This window comes from Ischnura elegans, chromosome 8 (genome assembly GCF_921293095.1).
Source record: "Ischnura elegans chromosome 8, ioIscEleg1.1, whole genome shotgun sequence".
Lineage (NCBI taxonomy): Eukaryota > Metazoa > Arthropoda > Insecta > Odonata > Coenagrionidae > Ischnura > Ischnura elegans.
This window is the reverse complement of record NC_060253.1, coordinates 101,962,108-101,983,855: the sequence shown is the minus strand read 5'-3', so window position 1 is coordinate 101,983,855 and position 21,748 is coordinate 101,962,108. Positions and strand designations below refer to the sequence as shown.

At 37.9% G+C, this 21,748-nt stretch overlaps 1 protein-coding gene across 3 annotated transcripts in view; it reads right to left on the bottom strand.

Moving 5' to 3' along the window:
• The window catches only part of LOC124163417 (dyslexia-associated protein KIAA0319-like protein), a 77,256-nt gene that overhangs the window by 41,443 nt on the left and 14,065 nt on the right, over window positions 1–21,748 (bottom strand). For 2 of the 3 annotated variants that reach the window (XM_046540318.1, XM_046540320.1), the window contains exons 5-9: window positions 16,270–16,478; window positions 13,347–13,417; window positions 11,735–11,942; window positions 5,058–5,255; window positions 927–1,155 (exon numbers count right to left, since the gene is read on the bottom strand). In XM_046540318.1, coding sequence (XP_046396274.1) covers window positions 927–1,155; window positions 5,058–5,255; window positions 11,735–11,942; window positions 13,347–13,417; window positions 16,270–16,478 — 915 coding nt within the window. The remainder of the gene's footprint in view (window positions 1–926; window positions 1,156–5,057; window positions 5,256–11,734; window positions 11,943–13,346; window positions 13,418–16,269; window positions 16,479–21,748) is intronic. The other variant, XM_046540319.1, reaches the window with a different exon arrangement.

Sequence of the window (21,748 nt, the reverse complement as noted above, 5' to 3'; positions counted from 1 at the left end):
ATAGCAATTGATGGTGCTCCAGCTATCTCTCATAATGGCAGGGGTCTTGTAACAGTCTGTACTCACTTTAATGCGGTTCCAGTGCAAGCGATTGAATAATAATTCAGATAAAAAAGTGACAACACAGGAATGAAAACTCAAAAAACTATTTCTATGGATGTGATCCACTTTATGGATTGATTCTGATTTCGGTTTAGTTTCTCACACCGGTTCATGCTGTTTCACAATTCCATTCCTTAATGAAGCATTTCCTTTTCACTGCTAACTTTTCCAAAGCTAAAAATGACTTTTGTCAGGATGCTATTAAAAATACCTAAAGTAATGCATCAAGTAACATATCTCCAAAGTTATTGATTAATAACTAAAAAAATTTGCAAAACTATGTCAAAAAATCATACTTAAGTTCCTAAAAGTTAGAGGAATCAAATTTTTATTACACTCAAAAGAACAGGTTTGGAAAGGACATTTATACAAAGAGATTCAAGAATACAATTTCCAAAATTAATTATATTATAGCTCTAGCTAATTGGTCTAGGCAGAGGAGCACATTAGTCTATGTCAGGGATGATGAACCTTTTGGCGATTGCATGCAAAATTTTATAAAATAAGAGTATACTTGCTTGAGTCGCATACCAAAAATTGACTGCAATAGAAGTGCCCAACTAGCTCTGCGTACCAAAACAATTGCTCCCTGTGTCACTTCAGGCACTGATTGCATGCCATAGGTTCACTACCCCTGGTCTATCATTGAATCTACCCCACTCGCGACACTGTCAACCAAAAGACACACCAACACAGCTCAGTTAACTCAGGAAGACTTGAACCTTGAGATCACAAGAAGTGTTGATGATGACCTCAATTTAAACATACCTTTAACTATAATACATTCTTTATACTGCATGACAGAGTGATACAAAGGCACTTACTTGAAAGTATAATTCCCAGGAAGAGTAAGATTATCCAACTGTAGAGTACTTGTGGCTGGCAAGTGAGGTTGGTATCCCAAGGGTCCTTGCTGCAACTCCCAATGATAACTAACTATGCGGTCATCGTCTGATGATCCAGAGCCATCAAGTACAGCACCAGTGTTCGGCAAACGAACCACTTGCGTCAACGGAGTAACTTTAGCCTCAGGAGGTTGATTTTTACGTTTGGCTGAAACAAGGAGTATAAAATATGTAATGGAATCATTAAATGTGGTATGGACACAGAGAATACTGAATAAATTATTCAAAAGCCATATTATTATTTTTATATTATATTTATATATTAAGGCGTATTTTCCTCAGCAATAACTTTTGCAGGATATTTTTCACAAAATTTATAAATCTCCATTATTTTAACAATAACTTTAAACACGAGAGAATTTACTTTCAAAGGCATATCACAGAATTCAATTCTCCCCAGGCTGGCTGGTAAATCAGCAAGAAAGGTTTCGTCACACACATTATTTACAGTAAAAATATGTAAGACTGTACGAACAGGAATTCTTTTAGTTGAGCAAGAACGAGCAAGAATTTGAAAAGAATATAGGGTTAAATTTGAGAATGAGATTATACATTTTCTTCATTATTCGAAATTTGTTTCTTCTGGATTTCAGGTAACTTCAATTTCTCAATAATAAATATTCTACTCAAGCCAGAAGTTTGCCATCCATTAATAATTATAGATTATAATAAATAAATATAGTTTCTACGTACTTAAGGAATTCAAAGAATGATAAGGTTTATAAAAGTAGAGTAACTTTCAAGTGAACATATTTTCCAGCGGATAATGGTAATTGCACGGAGAAAGGGAATACTGAAAGGAAAAATGGCTTGAATGGATACTATGCCGGCGTCAGTGGCGGTGAGGCTAAGTCTTCCCCTGCCAAACTGTAAGTTGCGGGTTCGAGTCCCGTCTGGGTAGGTAACCCCTATCCAGGGTTGTGTGTTAATGTGTCTTTGTCAGTTGTTGAAACCCCACAATGTAAAGGCCTGATAGTGCTGTTTCCAGGGGTAATTGAAATAAATAAATAAAAATTTGAAAAAAAATAAAAAGATATGAAAAAATTACCGAACAGTAAAGAAACATTTTTTTCCTGCGAAGTAGGTTGATATGCATGAATTCTATTTTTATAGGTGGTGGGTCATACCTTGAAGATAATTAGAGGAACAAAATTAGCTTGATTTACATAGTGACTTTACCCAATAATTGATTCCTGCCTGGTTGCATGAGAATTGGAAGGAAAATAATAATGAGACAAATTATTTTCCTCTATAGGAATAATTGATTTCCAAGACTACAGGCTTTGAAAAAATGCAGTTTCATCCTAAATATACAGGTTCATGACAAATAAAATAGTAGAGATAGCAAAGAAAAATGTTACACAGATTCAAACCAAAACTGAAATACAGTGCAACCTCGATATAACGACACCCCACGATGCACCAATAAACACTCGCTATAGCGAATTGTCGCTTTACCGGAGGTGGAGCAAATAATAGCAAATATACCTGTTGCGAACAGATATACAGGAACAGGAGTGGTGCGGCGACAGATAAACATCTATCCGATAAACGTAAGCATAAATCCAGACGAAAGGCGATGTTTTTTTGTATCACTAAATTTCCTTACTCAAACAATGACTAACTATTCAAATAATTTATAAGCGCCGCACTGAATAAAAATAATGGAAAGCGTTGTTTCGTCAATCATTATGCCAATGCACAACCGACGAAGCCATTTTTCTATGCACTTAATTAGTTCATTTACGTGATAATTCTATTATTTTGATATTTTCCACTGAAAATTCAAAAATTAACTGATAAAACAGTACCGCGGTTATTTAATGCCTCAAATGTTTCCATTGGTGTATGTTTATTGTTTCTGTACGTTAAGCGGCAGTGAAGTGAAATAACGCATTACATTTGTTTCTACAGGCGAAAAAGGTGGAAGGTTGTATAACGTTCCTGCCTTGGAAGACTTTTTCTATCAGATAATGTAATATCTACATCATCTATGGTAAAAGGCTTGCTAAGCTTGAAAAATGATGTGATTAAAATTGCCGTTGTTGAAAAAAGTTTCTTTTTGAGTGTTACGCTCGCGATGTATTTGAAATAATACACCGAGTTTACCACGGCACTGCAAACAAGAGTTAGTTGTTCTGTGAGTTCTTCCAGCGGCCACCAGGGGATGCTCGGTTACCCACGTGACAAAAGAGAGCGCCAGTACGACTCCGACCACTGACGCGAATAGTTCACCCTTATAAATCCGCAACGGAGAATAAATACGTCCATCCGGACAATTCACGCTGAGTATCATTGCTTCGTACATCCTACATCATCCCTAAGGCGCACTACATACCTTCAGAGGCATCATTGCAAGAAATACCTCATACTGCAAGGGTTTTGTCGGGCAGTTGTGTGTAAAAAAGTTCCGTTTCGTCTAAGTTAGATGACGCGGGGAATACTTCTAAAGATACTTATGATCGTAGTCCTTTCTTCCACGACTTTGGGTTTAAACCGCTGGCATCACCAGCAATTATGAGGGGAGATAACGCTTTGGTGCTTCGCATTAGTATAATCAACCTTCTGCACTCTTAAAATTCTCGTTTCACAATCTATCCCTGAAATATTCCGCTTTAGGCTTGGGCATAGCCCCTTTCTCAGAAGTTCCCGCAGATTTGAATGGGCAAAACCACCCGAACAAAGCTCCTTATAACTATTCATCGTCTGCATTCCTTGGGCGCTTCTGTTTTTTTTTTAATTTTGCAGAGCGAATAGGAAGGTAAATTAATTTCGACACTCTCATATTACTCCTTTATTTTTATTTTCTGGCTTAGACGTGTTTGGTGTTTTTTTTGGCCATCGTGACTGCCATCAAATGCTTTCTATTCACGCAACTCACGGACGTGCGGGTATGCTGCCGACTGCTTTCTGCCGCCCGAGGAACAAAAGAAGATGAAGCATTCGCGAATGCTAATGCTACAATATTTTCATCAAAATTAACTACTTATTTATCGAACGACAGTTTACCACATAAATTTGAGACTGAGCACTCCATTAACTTCCTTTCTAACAGATCGCTAGCAATTACAGAGGTTAAGGAGTCTTGGTGAAAGTCTTCCGGCGGTGAAACCCTCGCTATGGCGAGAGCCAGCACCAAAAGGGTCTCGTAAAAACGAATTTTTTAACACGCTTATTATAGGATCAGTTGACGGTGCATCGGCTATCTCTCGTTATAGCGGGAGTGTCGCTATAGCCCGTACTCGCTTTATCAAGGTTCCACTGTATAGAGTTTCCTCAAAACCTAAGTCAGTGGGTGTCAAGTCTGGATGAACTGACATGAAATGACCCTGATAAATAATCCCAAAGGCTCAGTGATGTAAAAACATCCAATTTTGATCAACATTATTTTGCAAACCTGTCCTTGAAAAACAGAGGTTTAAGTGCGTAGCAAACAAAATTTTACTTTTCATGTTCCATTTTATATTTTTCATAATGATCCTGAGAATTAAACACCGTTTGCACTTGGTTATAGGGTGTGCTGACATTAAGTGATTCTGGAAAATGTTCCAAGAAACATCAACAGCTCAAAATGTAGGAAATTTGAGAAAACGCTTACAATCAAAATATTTGAGTCGCGGATTGCCTACTCCGAGTGAGTACTGCCAAGCTCCAGATACATGTCCAAAAATCAGCTTAACTTCCAGCGTTTATAGCGGATTTTTGATTTTTCTACAGGTATGCCTCACAACACTTAACAGATGTATATATAAAAAGGGTAGTTTTATGGTATTTCATAAGAAAAGCATCACATAAAATTGATGCTTTTAAATTGTAAAAATGCACGAAACCAGGATAAATCTCTTAAATGTACCATTAATAAGCATAAAGAAAAATTTGATACTGATAGATACCAATTTTTAAACCATGAAATTTACAATAAAAATTAAAAAAAAAACTTCAAACATTTATTATTTTTAACTTCCAGAGATAACACCACAACTCAGTGTAATAGAGTAGAGAAAATATTGGCCTGCCTATCAAAATTATAAATGATGGAAAACAACTTACGGGGTAAAACTGTCACATTTGCCACTTGTTTGCCAATGGCATCAGGGCCACTGACTACCACTTGAAAAGAGTAGAATCCCTCCTTCAGGTTACGCAGTCTAAGATTTGGTCCATTCTTGTCCTGCATTGTCCCAGTATCAGCTACTTCGTCAGCACCAGGTCTTGACAGCAATGTCCATTCATACGAATAATGTTCACCTGAAAACACGATCCAAGAGACGCTAAGTAAAAAATAAAATCATAATCTCACCTGATGATTCAACCCAAAAGTTGGTTTAAATGCACAGTATATTTGTTATTATGAAGTTCACTGAACTAAAAATTGGATATTTGAATTCATAAACTTCATACGAATGATTCCTTTCAGAAATGTAGAAATTAAGGATGAGTCGGTTCTTTAATTTTTTTGGTTCTCAGTACCGGTCTGGTTCTCCCCCATTGGTTCTCAATACAGTAAAACCTCTTTACATCGTAATGGAGGGGACCAAAATTTGGGCATTTTGATGTATGGAGGTTCACTATAGAGAGGTTTTAGTGATAGGCACCATTTTATAGCTAAACCATAATATTGATATATTTCAACATACATGCATGCATTAGTGAACATGTATGTACAATTTAATGATTACACAAAGGTAAAAGTAACTTGTTCAAGAGGGCTTTTTAGGAAAGAAATTGGTTATTGGGTTTGCTTTAACCTTTTTAAAACTCTTTCGATATAATGTTTTTAATTCTATTGAATACAATCATATTATGGTCGCATTCCTTCATGCTTAATAAAAACCATTTAATTATGTTCAATAAATCCTCAACCTCTGTTTTGGTAAGAACTGTAACTGATTGCTCATTACCAACATCTTCCTCTAAATCCATCTCTTCCTGTATCCTGCAAGATATATACATCTCCTTCACCACTATCTTCCAACTCATGTGGGGAACAAATGAATAAATCATTATCAACATTTACAAAGTCTTCAAATGTTGAATTTGTGTCAACTATTTTGTTGATTTTATCGTACTCTGTAGGTTCATTCTCAAATATCTCACTTTCCTCCTGTTTGCTACCACCCGTAATCCCATCCTTGATGAAGCATTTCTCAAAAATTGAGGAAAGGCACAGCCTGTGCATGGTCTGAAGGATGTTCCCTGAGCACTTTTAATGTCGTTTTCACTTTTCACTCTCCATAAAAAATAAATCACTAGCTGTTTTCGATAATGCCTTTTGACCAAAGAAATAATTCCCTGGTCTAAGGGTCGTAATTTACTCGTAGTGTTTGGAGGGAAGTACACAACTTTTCTATTTCTTAACTTAATTCCTTCATCCTCTTATTTCACTGCCCGTTTTTTATTTGTGCAGCCTAGATATACAGTTTCTTCTGTTTTTCCTCGGTTGTTTAAAATAGATGGTATTCCAAAGGTCACTGCTGCATCTTTCTTCTGCCTGCCCTCGTCGATGGCTTGGAAAATTCCTCGGAATATGGTAATGTCAAGCAGCCGCCTTGTTTTATTTGTCGAATCCATCATCAACTTATAATTAATTAAGTAATTTTCGTATGTTTTCATATTTTATGGCAAATAATTGAAAATACTCCTTATAATATATTTTAGAAAATGGATTCATTATTCTTATAGCGTATGACTTGTTAAAAGATTATAAAAAATAAATAAACACGTGACTATTGCAAAAAATGAACAAGAAATTGAGCGTAAGTTTGAAAATTTTGTTGAATTCCCTTTCTCTAAAATACAATGCTCGTAGAGCTCCGTAGAAAAACTCTGTTGAGGGCACAAAGAAACGCTAGGTTTGCAAAACTACGTGATTTCCTAGTGAGAATGCTGGGCGAACTACTTCAGAATGCGGCGGCGACGGTAAAAAATTTCATTACTCTACCGCGTATCAACTAATTAGCTGTCTCCTTCACCTAATATTGTCGCGCATGGAGTGATGTTCGTCAGTATTGCTAGAAATTGACGTCCCGGACTCCCGATGGAAGAGTCAGATTTCGCGGCATAAATACGCACGAAAGACATATGACTGTCACTAAGCGCAATAAATTGTAAACTACGATCGTTCACGAAAGCATCGAAAAAATTACCAAGGCGGCAGTGAGAAAGTGCTAAACCGGGAATTATGGGAATAAAATAATTGCAAAATTGTATTTGATTTATTTCGAGTCCCAGTAAATTCATGAAATATTTTCATTTTAGAAACGGAAGTAGCAATGCGGTTGAGTAATTCTGTCTCCATAAATGGGAGTGAAGTTAGTTGAAATATTTTCGCCGGCAAGGGATTATAGGCTGCGCTGGTCGCCTCTATTATTAACTGAACTTAGTATGTAAGCACTTACAGGAAAATAAAGCCATAACTAATAGAAAGCGAGTGCTATCGCGCAATTTTTACCATGATTCGAGAGCAAACGATGCGTTCTGTCTTCATTTACTGTCACTTAAAATGATTGGGATAGTTCGTTGCCTTTTCCTTATTTACTGTTAGGTATGCTCTCGTATGGAACAAAAGGGCCCTAGGTAATGGTTAACATGAAAATTGCAGTAAAGTAAAGGCGTAAAAGAGAAGAATAAGCGTGAAACATTTATCGCTGAAAATGTCATTCCATGTTCGTTATCGTGGCTGCATTAATGGTCTCTAGTTGTCTCGGTACGAAATGTGGAGGTAGTTAGGCCGTCTCGGGGGTCTCTCGTTGCTATGATATATAGAGGTTTTACGATATAAAGAGGTTCACTATAGAGAGGTTTGCCTATAAATTTACATGTAAATCTAACGGGACCAGAGGGTTGGTACGATGTATAGAGGTTTACGATGTAAAGAGGTTCACTACATAGAGGTTTTACTGTATTTGGTCCCAAGGAAGAACTCTTATTATCTGAATTAATGGCAAATTTAAATGAACAACCGCAAGAAGTGAATGAAAAAAATTTCACTAAAGATGCAAATTAGCAGGAAAGCTCAGCACAAAAAAAAATTATGATTGTCTCCATAATTTTATTTGCCAAGTAAAATACAGTAGAACCCCACATTTGCATTATCGGAATTTACGTTTTCCTGCAAATTGCAAGTATTTTTCGGGGTCCCGTCATATTTCCTATCTCTCCAATGTAAATAGAACCCTGTATTTACACCATGTTTTTTTCGTTTTCCCGCCATGTGCATCACGACGTGCCGACTAAAAAAATTATTTGCCTACTAAAACAATTAATCATGCATATCAGCTCTTAAAAACTGCCTTTTGGCTTCCTTTCGCACACTTGTATTTAAAAATACAAGAGAGAGAGAGACGTAATGAGAACTATTTTCGGGAAGAATTTGAATTTAGCGGGACACAATGCCACTAACGTTGCAAAGCTGAACTGAGTTGAGAAAGAATCTGAGTTCATTAGACTTCTGGAAGGTTACAGCCCAAAAGATGTTTCCAATGCAGACGAAACAGGATCATTTTTTAATTATTGTGGCCAGCAAAAACACTGTGCTTCAGAGGGGAACAATGTTATGGAATAATGCTTAGTGAAAAATTACAAAATTAACTTTTCCAAAGCCAGTATACGCAAGAGTAAAAGTGCATTTTCCCGCGATTTACACTTTTTTCATGGGTCCCTAGAAAAGTGTAAATAAGGGGCTTTACTGTAGTTAAAATAACATGTATTTAAAGAATGCATGATCAACCAGGGGCGGATCCAGATTTCTTACTGGGTGGGGCACAAGCAAGGCCGGGTCGAGGATTTTGTTCTGGGGGGGCACAAGGATACCCCGTTATACAAAATGAACGCAATGATAATGGCACAGTATTAAAAATCTTGCATATTTTTTTAAGGGACTGGGGGCACGTGCCCCCAAATCCTCCCCCCTTGAATCGCCTATGTGATCGACCAATATGTCACAATGTATCAGGCAGCCACTGGTTCTTTCTCCAGGTTTTGATTTCAAAAATTCAATACTTTCACCGTATTTATTCTTTCTTTGTTAAAAATCTTGCATTCAGTACTGAAAGGGCATTCACCGAAAACAGAAGTGGTCGATGTTTACTTTGAAGGCCTGCACAAAATATGCTTGGAGCACAGTTTACATACTGCACAGCATCAGGATCAAAAGTGAAACTCCCCCAACATCTTACAATATCATCTATAAAAATTGGTTGTAACTTGTGAGTCAGTTTAAAATATATTCTGCATTCTGCGATGTAGCTTAAATTGTTACTTCAACTAACAATTTATTCGCATGCTCACTGTCACAGTTATTATAACCTCAACAATAAACTGCTAAACACGCCCGTACAGCGACACCATGGACAAACTGAACAGCAGTGAGTTTATGCAAAAGTGTAACACAGTGTTGTATTCTGCAAGATAACCACACTTTTCGATGCCTTGGATAGGTTTATCAATGCATGAGCAAGCTCTTGGAACACATCTTGCTTGTATGTCAAAGAATTACTGTACATGTACATGATTTAATCGTAAGACCACTTTCACTTCCGCCGGCAGCCGTTAATGGCACGGCACATGGTGTTGCAGAGAGTTGTCACGTCTGAAAGCCGCCTGAATTTCACATGAATGGCAGCTGGCAAAAGCCGATTTGTCTGAAAGCAGCGTCAACATAGCATTGTCTGTATTCAGGGTTCCCACTCCAACTACATCACAAAATTCACGATTTTCCAGGTTTTCACGGTCTAAATGTCATCAAATTCACGGTGTGTAGATAAGGCATTTTAGGCAGAAATATTGATCACCTAACAATCATCGGCCGCACGCTAACTAAAAATGTAACAAACGCAACAGATGCCTTGAATGCTAACGCAGCAATTAAAGTGCTATCTTTATGATGTCACCTGTCGTTAGCAAAATTCATGTCCGGCTAAAAGGGTGTGAGTGGGAAAATGGAGAGAGCAGGGTGGCAGGGAAGTGAAAAAGTGCCTGATTTTTTTGACAGAGTTAATGTCTTCCAATCGCAGGCTTAAGGTCAATGTGCTGTCTAGGTACATGGACCAATTAATAATTGCGCTTTGAATACACGGGTGTAGATAAATGTGTGGACTGTATCTGCAAGTGACTCCGCTTTGAAACATGATCGAAAGATAGATTTTTCTTTTAATCCGCCAATCGTAGCTCTACAAATAGGTTTGAGAGATTTCTAGGGTTTCATGGCAAAATTCACGGCTTTTTCCAGGTTTTTTCACGGTAGATGAAATTCTCGGCTTATTCACGGTTTTAAGGTTTTCACGGTTGAGTGGGAACCCTGGTATTTCACGCCGTAAACAGCACATTGCTGGGCTGGATTGAAATGGCTGCCCTGCCATCAACAGCATGAATTGATTCATTAAAAGACATTCATAGAGACAAATGTTGAAAGAACGATACCGTGCCATGGGCGATGGAAGGCAAAAAGTCAGCTCGTTTGAAAGCATTGTAACATTTCTGTAGCCGCAGCTACAAAAATGTTACAATGTTGGCAAGAGTGACAAACCAATGAACCCTTTAATGCTCATAATGCAGGCAACTCTCAAAAGAAAAAAACATGGTCGCCATGCAATCGGAAAGTAATTATACATTTTTTAATCTTTTCTCACTTTTTGGCCTTGAGTATGCTGCAGACCATTTTGACTTTGGGCGCCAAATTCAAATCCTTGCCACCATTCCAAGCCAATTCCAAAGTACTAACTTTATGCAATTTGTTCTTGATACCAGTTCCACAGACCAAGAACCGGCAGTACCAAGTACCAGGTACAGGAAGGGACCCATGTTTCGTTGAAATAATCATCACACATTGTACAAAATACTCATTGAATACTTTGAATTTTCATGCCATGTTAATGTTACCATGCTATTAATTTAATTATGATTATAAATTTAGAAAAACTTAAGCCTTGTTGATATGATTGACTTTCATTATTGGCAAATATGATACCAAAGGATATTTGCTCCATTGCACAGACAGTCCTATACCTGTCCTATTTTTCCTTTTTTAATTGTGTCACTGGCGATGTAAATAATTTCTCTAATATCTTTTTTTCAATATTGTTCCATAAATTCTTTGCTAATCATTCTCTTTTTCATTAAACTTTGGAATAAAAATTGATTAAAAATTTTTATGTAGAACTCTGGACCCTTGGGAAAAAATTCTTTTATGAAATGTTTATATTTACCTATTAAAAATATTAGTAATTTTACTTGTAATCTCATGCAATTAAAATTCAAGATATCTTAATTTTAGAATGAAGTGCTCCACCTATTGTGCCAATCTTTCTGTATCAGATGAAGGAAGGACATCCGCAACATGCTTAAGTAATATATTTTAATTGACGTTCATTATGAATTTATATGATCCACAGATTTAATGCTGTAGAGGATATTTACATAATTGGAACAAGATAGCCAGGATTTACATTTCATACAAAATGCACAATTTGCAAGATGGCAAGAAACCTATCTCATAGATGACGACAAAAAAATCTTATATAATACCAATATTTTGAAGCATAATGACTTATTTCATTCATTTTTGATAAAATGTAACACTCCTAAGCCTAAATGATGAAAAAAATTTTGGACCACGGCAAAGTTAAATTTTTTAACCTTGTGGGTTGAAAGTGTTAAAAGACAAAACAAGTTGATTGAAAAATTCCAAAAAATTCAAACCATTCACCGTGACATGAAAAAATACACACCTGGTTTTTCAGAAGGTATAACAAAAGCAGATAGTGTCACTTCATTTTCAGGTAGACGAACAGTTTGGCTCATAACCGATACTTCCAGAGTCTTAGGTGGAGGCGATGTAGTGGACGAAGGCTTTGACTGTGCATTGAACATTAATGGTTGATTGTTGATCAAAGGCAAACCATGGCCAACAGTCTCCACAGGATAATCCAAGATTTGCTACAAATGAAAAAAAAATTATTCAATACTAGAAGGAAAATAAATTAGGGACTTAGAATAAAAAATACTGACTGCAAACCAAAGAATAAAAAATGAAATGTAATACAACCAGAATTAATAAGCAAAATATTCATGAAGTGTAGTGAGTCTTATGTCGATGATATCATGACAAAGCTGGGTAAAGATAAGTTACTCTCATCCAAATTATCACCTTATTAGCACCATATGATCATTAGAAGACACTGCTTTATTTAAAAAAATATTACAGAATCCACACAGCAAATAACTAAAAATGAAGAAAAGTTAGCTCCAAAAATTAGCTACAACATCCAAAATTATCCAAATTATACCTTCTTATCAAACTACCTGGGCCACTAGAGTTCTCTACATTTTTCCCAGTCAACTACCAACGACGTGCGTGCGACAGTGTACGATGCAAAATTCAAAGTATTCGAGGTATTCGAGGTGGTACTATTCGCATAACTATTCGAGACCTCGAATATCGAATACTTTCTAGTATTCGGGGTATTCGAGTATTCGCGGATACTATTCGCACATCTCTAGTTATGACAAATTAAAATATCTCTGATATGCAAAATTTCATCACCACTGCAGGGATAAAAGTTGCAGAGATCAGTAGCTCTTTTTCTCTGCCTAAGCCCAAACTTGAGCAGCAGAATTCCTTTGAAAAATTCCCTGCATAGAATTTCCTCATAGTACAACCCTTTCCAATTAAAATTTTCCACAGCTGTTCCATCACGTCATGTATTCAACTTGAAATTATGAACAGCACATAATGATAGACAGCAAACAGCAGGTGCATTCCATTTGTGGCAATTTTACACTCGGATGCTTTCAATTCCTCAAATTAGAGGCAAATGAGTCCTGCCTATTGGAGATAATTTGATTACGATCCTCCCATCAAGGAAGAGACCTTTTTTAATTAGCAAAATTGATGATAGATTAAGAATGAAGAATAATTTGTATGATGACAGACTAAATTAAATATTTTTTCAATAATCATGTCTTTCTTCTCCTGCATCAGATACTTTCACAAAAGATAAAGGCTACTTTAGGACATATCAATCAGAAAACATTATATAAGTTAACCATCATCCATATTAAATGCTTTAACTACAATGTTAATTATGACTCATTAGCCCGAGCTTATATGCAACTATGCATATATATGTTCACGGTCTTGCGTCAAAACCATTACATATTTCAACAAGTGAACATGGTTCAAAATGGTACTCCCACCAATTCTTCTGGGACCACTTTCAACAACAAGAATTCGTGAGATCTAGAATCAAACAAACTTATCCCTATTTTAAACCTATAAGTGGACAGGAATTAAAAAAATCAACTCCAACTTATTGATTCCTTGGACACAAAGGTACTTACATTGGAAGGCTTTCTTGGATCAACTGTAGACTCATGATTAATACTAGCAGCAACTGACAAATCAAACGCACCTGAAAAGCCCAAAGGGTTACATTAAAAACCAAAAATGGCTATATGGGATCAAATATGACCAACCCAAAAAGAAATTTATGCAAATATCTTGAATAAGAAAATTGAAGAATCATAGTAAGATAAGAGCAAAAAAATGTTCTCTAAGAAATACATGCTAATGAAAGAAAATTCTGCATAAACAGCATATCTAGTAAAATCTTCATGAATACTCAATTTAGAATACTCGGTAGGACTGGATTTTCAAAAGAAACTGCCTCATGCCAATTGGAGATAACTTTATTAGGATCCTCCTTTCAAGGAAGAGACCTTTTCCCATGAGGACAGTTGATGATAGATTAAGAATGAATGATACCATATTTCTCCGAATATAGTCCCCCCCATAATTTTGAGAGGGGATCGGGTTGGTGTGGTTACTAGAGTGTTGGCTTCCCACCCGGAGGGCCCGGGTTCATATCCCGGCAGCCGCAGAGAATTTTCGGAGACTGCCCAATCCCTACTTGAATGTTTTGTGGAGGGCATTTGAAGTGAACACTTCGTCCGTTGGATGGGACGTTAAGCTGTGGTCCCCTTGGTGCCTTTCGTTAAGAGCAGGCTAATGCCGACGCCAGGTTTCTCTCCACCCTTCCTGACCTACCCTTCCCTAATGGTGCAAATGACCACAGCTGTCCGTCGCCTCCTCCAAACACCACACCTAATTTTGTGGCAATTTTGAAAAAAAAGCGGGGACTACCATATAAGCGCGTGTAAGAGGCGCACCTTTTTTCCCAGACATTGCAGCCGAAAATGGGGGTGCGCCTCTTACACAAACTTCTTATCTTCCCCCCCTCCCCTACCCGGTCGCAAGTTCAAGGGGAACTGAGTGGCCTTGGTTTTCAGCGTGAGTCAGTCATCTGAAACACTGGGTCAAAATCAAGCGGCAGGTAGGGGAGTTTCTCCCTTAGTGACGTATTTTTAAAATGCTCCTGTTTGAATTTCTTGTAAGCATCGCGCCAACACGTCGGTACCCCAGAGGTAAGCATTGAAAAGATCGCGCGGGTTGATTCGCTCCGGAGCGCATGCTAAATTTACTGCCATGAGTGGGCATCCCGCGGCATATATGTATACTGCATATAGTAATCGCTTATCAAACGTATAGAAAAGCGTAGTTTTGAAGGACATACCTGGTTAATAGTCAACATCTGTCTTGCCAAGCAATTTCCATTACGCTGAGCACTGGATTTTTCAAAAATTATCTTCAGACGCTAAAATGAGGATTTTTGCAACTGAAAATTATATTGGTGTCAAAACCTGCGGTTTAAAAAATTCGAACGAGTGTGTTCATTGTTGGACTAGCGCTGAAGGAGAGGTTGAGGGGAAGGAGCACACTCCCTCCCCTCCATATTTCAAGCTACGAGGCTATGAGCGAAGGAGCAAGGGAAGAACACACCCGATCTTGCATGTGACGTCTTTGCCTTTAAAGCGAAGAGGCGAGGGCACAGCAATGTGATATACGCAGTTTGCGTTGCCTGAGTTTCCAGTCCGTCTCGTCTTGTTTGAATGCGCTTATGCTATGCTTGTTTCTTCCGAAATTGTGCTGTTAGGACTAAGTTGAACATTAGTAGCCTTGTTTTAGCTATAAATCGTTGTGTCAATCAATTAGAGCTCAAAAAACTTAAATGCTGTCAGATATACGTCGCGTCAGGTCTAATTCTTTTTAGAACCTCATGCATGTCATACAATTGCTGACAGATATCGAGATATATTTTCAAGCTCAGAAGGTGACTCACCTAGCATTTGACCTCCAGAAACTCGGAGAATTGAACATGGTAGACCGAAAAAGGTCAGTTGGTGAGATGGGGTAGAGATGAAACGCGTTTCCATTGATCCCCTGTAACTTGATAATCTATTTTCCTGTGGAGTTCCGGAAAGGAAAAAAACGGCCCCTTGCTCACACATCGATTTTGGACGGCCGGTAAAATATCGGCCGAAGCGATGAAGGACCGGCGGCGAAGCGATGCTTGCACACACGCCGGATTTTTTCTGGTCAAACGATTAGTTGCTATGTTTTTGAGCCGGTGACGGCAATCCACAGTGACAATGGCCGGCTGCTAACCGGCATTCAGCCAGTCCCGGCGCGTGTTCAGTACATGTGCAAGCTCCAATGCTCTCCCATTGTTCACTATTGGAATGTGGACGGCCGATATTTTACCGGCCGTCCAAAATCGGTGTGTGTGCAAGGGGCCTTAAATCTACGACGTGGTTATTATCCTAAGCTGAGATTGCCCTGATTGTTGTCCAATCTTTTGGCAAGGTTCATGCTATGTGCCTGTCGTATTTTGCCTTAAAAATTTCTGCGGCTGCAATTCTATTGCAATACTCCTGCGAGAGCTTTTAAACAAAATAGTTCGTGAGTAGGACAAGCAACGTAGAGCGATGGCGTATGTGAAGAGAGGATTGGAACTCTTTCCACTCCCTCTTATGCCGCTATTACTGCCGCAGTTATCAAAATTTCCTCTTTCAAATAGTACTGAAAGAGGAAATTTCGATAACTGTCGAAATTCCAGGCATACATCTGCAACACCGCACGATAGGATAAAAAATTTTTTTTTTCTTTATAGCTTCCTTCCTCAAAATAGGGGTGCGCCTCTCACACGTGTGCGCCTCTTACACACGCTTATATGGTATATTCAGACATATACGGTAATTTGTGAGATGACAGACTCCATGAATTTTTTTCAATAATCATATCTTTCTTCTTCCACATCATATAATGCATTTGGTTTGAGAGATGAGTGACTTTCATTTTACAAACAGCATCAAAACTCTTTACATTTTAAAAACACCTCTCTTTATGGAATGCTAGTTAAAATACCTTCATCATCTTCATCCTCTCCCATTTTTGGACTCAGATCAGCCGGCAACCAACAGCCTTCTGATTGTTGACCTGGAGGGCACATACAGAAGCCCATTTTGCTGGGTTGTCCCCTCCTGATAGAAGGAATACATTCTTCTCCCCGGAGGCATGCAGAATCCGATCCCACAATGCATGTCCTCACTCTGCCACGGAATGAAATCACACTGCTGAGAAAAATAAATTTTGCTAATTAGCCACTTTTAGAGAAGTTTATTCTTGCCTTACATCTGTGTCATTACACCAAACTTTTAACCACCCTGATTTTAAAGATGAAATTTCAAAAGCTTTTTATTTTTTTATTAAGTGCAAGTAAGCCAACCACACAAAATAATTGTTGCTATAGTAGCACCTCCCGTTTATAAATCTCTACAAATTGATGCAAATTAACTAACTTCTCTCCAAATCCCTACTGCACATAATTAAAACTATGCAGGAGAACTTTCAATTTGTAAAAAGTAGATATTTGCAAGTATGTACATTCATTCGTATATGTATAGCAGTTCCTTAGGAATGACTCCACCCCTGTTCCATGAAGTCCATTAGTTTGCCAATTTCACATGACAATTGAGAGAGCTGCCCAATCGCACAAAAGGAAGCAACATTTTAAACCAGAATATGTAAACTTTAAATTAGTTTAGGTGGGTCTCCCAGAAAAAAAATCAAAAATTCACTTTTTGTGATCACCCAAGTGGCCCTTGAGATAAACTTGTTGACTAAATAATAATATTTATTGTTCTTGGACAAATTGTCCATTAAGAACATAAAATGAATATTACATACAAAAGAGATCACAAAATAAACTTGTACAAAATATATCAAATGAGAGACTTAGAGACTCAGCTGAATAGAACAGAGACACTAAGTGGGCTGTGGCCAAGTGGCCCAGGGTATGGAGAACTTGGCCGTGACTGGATTACCTACGCACCTTTGGTGGGAGAATTGGAATTGCAGTAAGATAGCAATGCACTTGCTAACTAACTGTAAGCAGGGCTGGGCAGTATTTCAAATACAAGTATTTTAAAATACGTATTTGAAATACATTTGTATTTTGTGCTTGGTATTTCAAATACACGGCCTGAATGTATCTTGTATGTATTTTGTATTTCAAATACAAATTTTTGGTATTTTACTATTCTAAAATACAAAATACATTTGTAAAATACTTTTGAAGTAGCTTTGTAACACTATGCATTAAAACATTTTCTGAGGTGGCATTGAGACTTAGCTCATCCCTAATGATTTGCAAAAGTTGTTTAATGCCTGGTATGGGTACGTTTTAGTGGCTAATGCTGAACTATACGTAAAATTTTGCTTGCATTTTGACGACTTGGAGCGTAATAATAGCAATGTATTAATGATCATATGTTTCACCAGCAATTTTCAATAAAAACATTTTATTTCATCAGGCTCTAGGGTAAGCTATTCGTGGCCTAGGGGCTACGCAATGTCTAATCCAGTATCAAAATGAAGAATTTTCTCAAAATTAATGAAATTATTTAGGACATTGCGGAAACTCCTACCTTGCAAGAAAAAATCAATCCAAGGAAAGTACCGTATATCTCCGAATATAGTCCCCCCCCCAATTTTGAGACCTCAGTTTTGGGAAAAATTTTTAAATGTAAAGGAAGGCAATTTTTCTGTGGTTAGCAAGTTAAGATTCTAGATTCGATAAAAACTATTACAGTAAACTCTTGATTTTACGAAGTCAGTGGGACCGGAAAATCGGCACTTCGTAAAATCGAGTTTCGTAAATTCAAACCTTTTTCATAAGTCACGAAAAAAATGTTCGCTTTTGTTTCTTCCGCCGTTTTTTGTCTTTAGTGGACTTATTTAAATGTTTTCGATGGTTATTCTCGGTATAATTCATAGAAAAGGCTTTTTGTTATCGATTTATGATGTGAAAAATCGTTAAATAATTATACCACCATAAAATTCCCACATCTTGTTCATACTTCTACATCAACGATCGCTTAAGAAATTCCCGACCAGTTTAGAAAACGTAATCAAATAATGAATTGCAAAGTTTATTATAAGAATTTAATGTTATAAATTTGTGGTTAGGAGCGAATAACAACTATTAAGTTCGCGTAAGATAGATATTTGTTTCCAGCACCCACGGAATGTTAGCGGCAGCCGGCCTAACCGCCATTTATGTCGCCCATTATCGCTCAGTGACGAGAAAAAAAAAGAAAAACGAGGGCCTCCACCCGTTTCCTAAATAACCTTCGTAAGTTAATATTTCGAGTTACTCTGTATATTCAGTTGAATGTGCTATCTTTTCCATTGGTTATTTTTGTTGAGATTCAGTTACGATTCTAAATTTCGTAGGATATGATTATCTTCTGGCAAATATTTGAAGTAAATTCTGTTTGAGCTCTCCGTCCGGATACTGTGCTCCATCATCTTCGCAGACGTTGCTACGAAAGACTTTATTCTTCATCCGGACCATATTCTTCATACCGGGTGTGAAGTGCTATGTTCATATAGTATTTCTCTCTCTTCTTTTATGCCGACAGGAGCAAGGATCCAACCGGAAAACGACAGGAGAAACATCTTCCATTATCGGAGAAATAAAGAGGGAAACGTTATTATCCGCATTGATTGTTTTTCTACAAGAGATGTTTCATCATTTCTCAACGTGTGTGAAGTATTGGTTCACTTGCGTGAATTCCCAAAAATGACACGCAAAAACCTGTACATTCACCTCATTTACTTTTCGTGTCCCTTTCTCCTCCGTATTGAAAGTTATGCAAAGAATCATTGACGTAGAGAAAAGATTTTCTTAGCTTTAGCACTAAAAATAGTCGCGCAATAATCGTAAATAAATATAGTGAGGAAAGAGCAAAGAAAATAATTTCAATTGAAACGTCAGCAGAGAAGAAGAGAGAATTATAAGCGCGGCACCATTTCCCTGATAGTGGAAGATACTTCTTCAGCCTCTCTCCTGTTAATAACTAACCCCCGTTGCAGGTAAAGATGAACCATGCCCTTCTCCACAATCGGGGAACGTTCCCAGTGGGTGGGGTGAATAAGAGTGGGATGGGGATTGCCTGAGGAAAGAAGTGTGGTCAGCACAAAGGAGTGGTGAACAGTGGTGAAGGGGGCAGGAGAAAGAAGGGTGGAGAAATGGCCTTCAGCTCTGCCTCAGTCTACGTTTGGGGGCCGTATTTTTTGCGACGCACTCGACCTCTGTCACCTTAGGGGGGAGGGAGTGAATGGGAAATGCTGGGGAAGGAGGGGTTTGGGATGCGTAAGATGGGTGTCAGCAAGATCAGCAGAAGGTCGCGGGAGGAAGTAAACAAAGACTTTGGAAAGAAAGATCTCTCGGCATGGGAAAACGGGGAGACGCGCGAGAAGAAAGTTCACGGTTAGAAGTGCGTCTTCATTACGAGTAGACTGAAAAATAAGTTGGTGGTTAATAGAGCCCAATACTTAGGATATTTAAGTTGTTTATTCAGGAAGGCTATACACGAAAAGATACTACTAAAATATCAATTATTTTTTTCCTTTTTGCCCTTCTCCATCGCCGCTTCCACCATGGTTTCTCACTTGCATAAATGGGAATGAAATTGGGGACCTAACTCGTTAGCCAGATCAATATATCTTAATGTTTGGAGGGCAGCGGGTACTTCATTTTTTTTTGGTGAAATTACTTCACTTTCATCTTCGTCGTCAATGCTATTATGACTAGTCCCGGCCGCTGCTTCTTCCGACGCATGTACCGGCGTCCCATTGTCGCAAGCCCGGAGATCATCGTCAAGGGCAATATAATCGTTTGATGTTGCGCGCTGTGCTCTTCCTGCTTTTACCAAGAATTTTTCAAAATCATCTTTTAAGCCTCTAATCTCCTCCGCGATTTTATCCGCTGCTGCTTCCTGAATGTATAACGTAACGAATCAACCATAGCCGTGATATTATAGCAGTAGAATTACTAGTAGGCTAGTTGTATCAATTACCAACCTCGAGAACATCCTCATGATGCGCTATCAAAGGGAATCCGGCCGATTTCCAGCAATTTGCGATTGTAGTGGAGGAAATAAAGTACGTCTTTGAACCGTGTTTCTGCGATGAAAAATGACAATTTTATTAACTTGGCCATTTTAGCAAAGTTAACAAAGTCGTTATTCCTCATCGCAGAAACACGATTCAGAGACGTACTTGAATGCCTGATAGGCAGGAGTGCGATGCAAACAATTATTTTTGATGATGGCATTGATTGATAGATTTTCAAAATGCAGTCAGAGCGGTCACTTTTGGGGAGAAAAGGCCCCACGCTCGGAGGGTCGAAGAGAGGGGCCAGCGAGGGTGAGCTCGTCGAGGAAAGGGTCCCGGATTAGGGACCCTTCGAAGTGCTTCGGCGAAAAGTAGTCAAGTAGTCTTCGAAGTACGTTCACAGCAGCCTGCCTTGCGAACGTACCAGGTACGTTCACAGCAGTGCAAAGGGTTAATTAGGAGTGTACGAAATACCCCGCTCGACCTTCCTGACATGTTATACTACGAAGTATTGTCGATGCGATGTTTACGAATAGGCACGTAAATAGGGGCATTATATCAGTCGCGATATTTTAATTAAGTCCTACTTCCCCTAAATTCCCACCGTGAGGTTTTAGGCGAACCCTTTCTCTCCAAAGTTGCATTATCATTTACGATTTCACACTTTTGATGAACCACAGTTGGAAGCGCTGATTTTTTTAGCTACGTACGCCGGCGTAACTAGTTTTGTTGACAAATATTTCGCCATAGTTCGTATAAACGAATGCCTTTTGCTCCTGGGGACCGATCCGAGGTTCGTAAATTCGAAACATTTCGTATAATCGAAACTTCGTATAATCGAATAGCACCATGTATTTACCATAGGCTTTTCGCCGGGACCGCGCTATCACTTCGTATAATCGAAAACTTCGTAAAATCCTGCTTCGTATAATCGAGAGTTAACTGTATTTTCTGTGAAGATTAAGAACAAATCTGTTCACATATTTTCCATCACAACAAAATAACTATACCTAAAACATGTTGTGATCCATTGCATGTATCAGTAATTTATAGTTCCTTAACCAGATGTAATGAAGAAATGATAAATTTTTTTAAGTATCCAAGGCTATTGTATTTTTTAAACCTTCACAAATTATTAATATTTTTGATTTCCAAATGACTACAGACAATGTCAATATATAAGCTTTAACTTAAAGCCCATAAACAGTATTGCATTTGGCCCTGAAACTTCCTTAGATCCAGTGTAACACACCCATCAAGTCATCACAAAAGAATTTAGGAAATCTAAATAAAATTGTGTTAAATAAATTATAAATATTATAAAAATATTGCTATCAAATGCCTGCTAAGCAAAACAATTAAACTACAGGACTTACAAATATCAAAGTAATAAAATTAAGAAATAAACTTTTTCCAACAAACATTAAAACTGAAAACAATTATA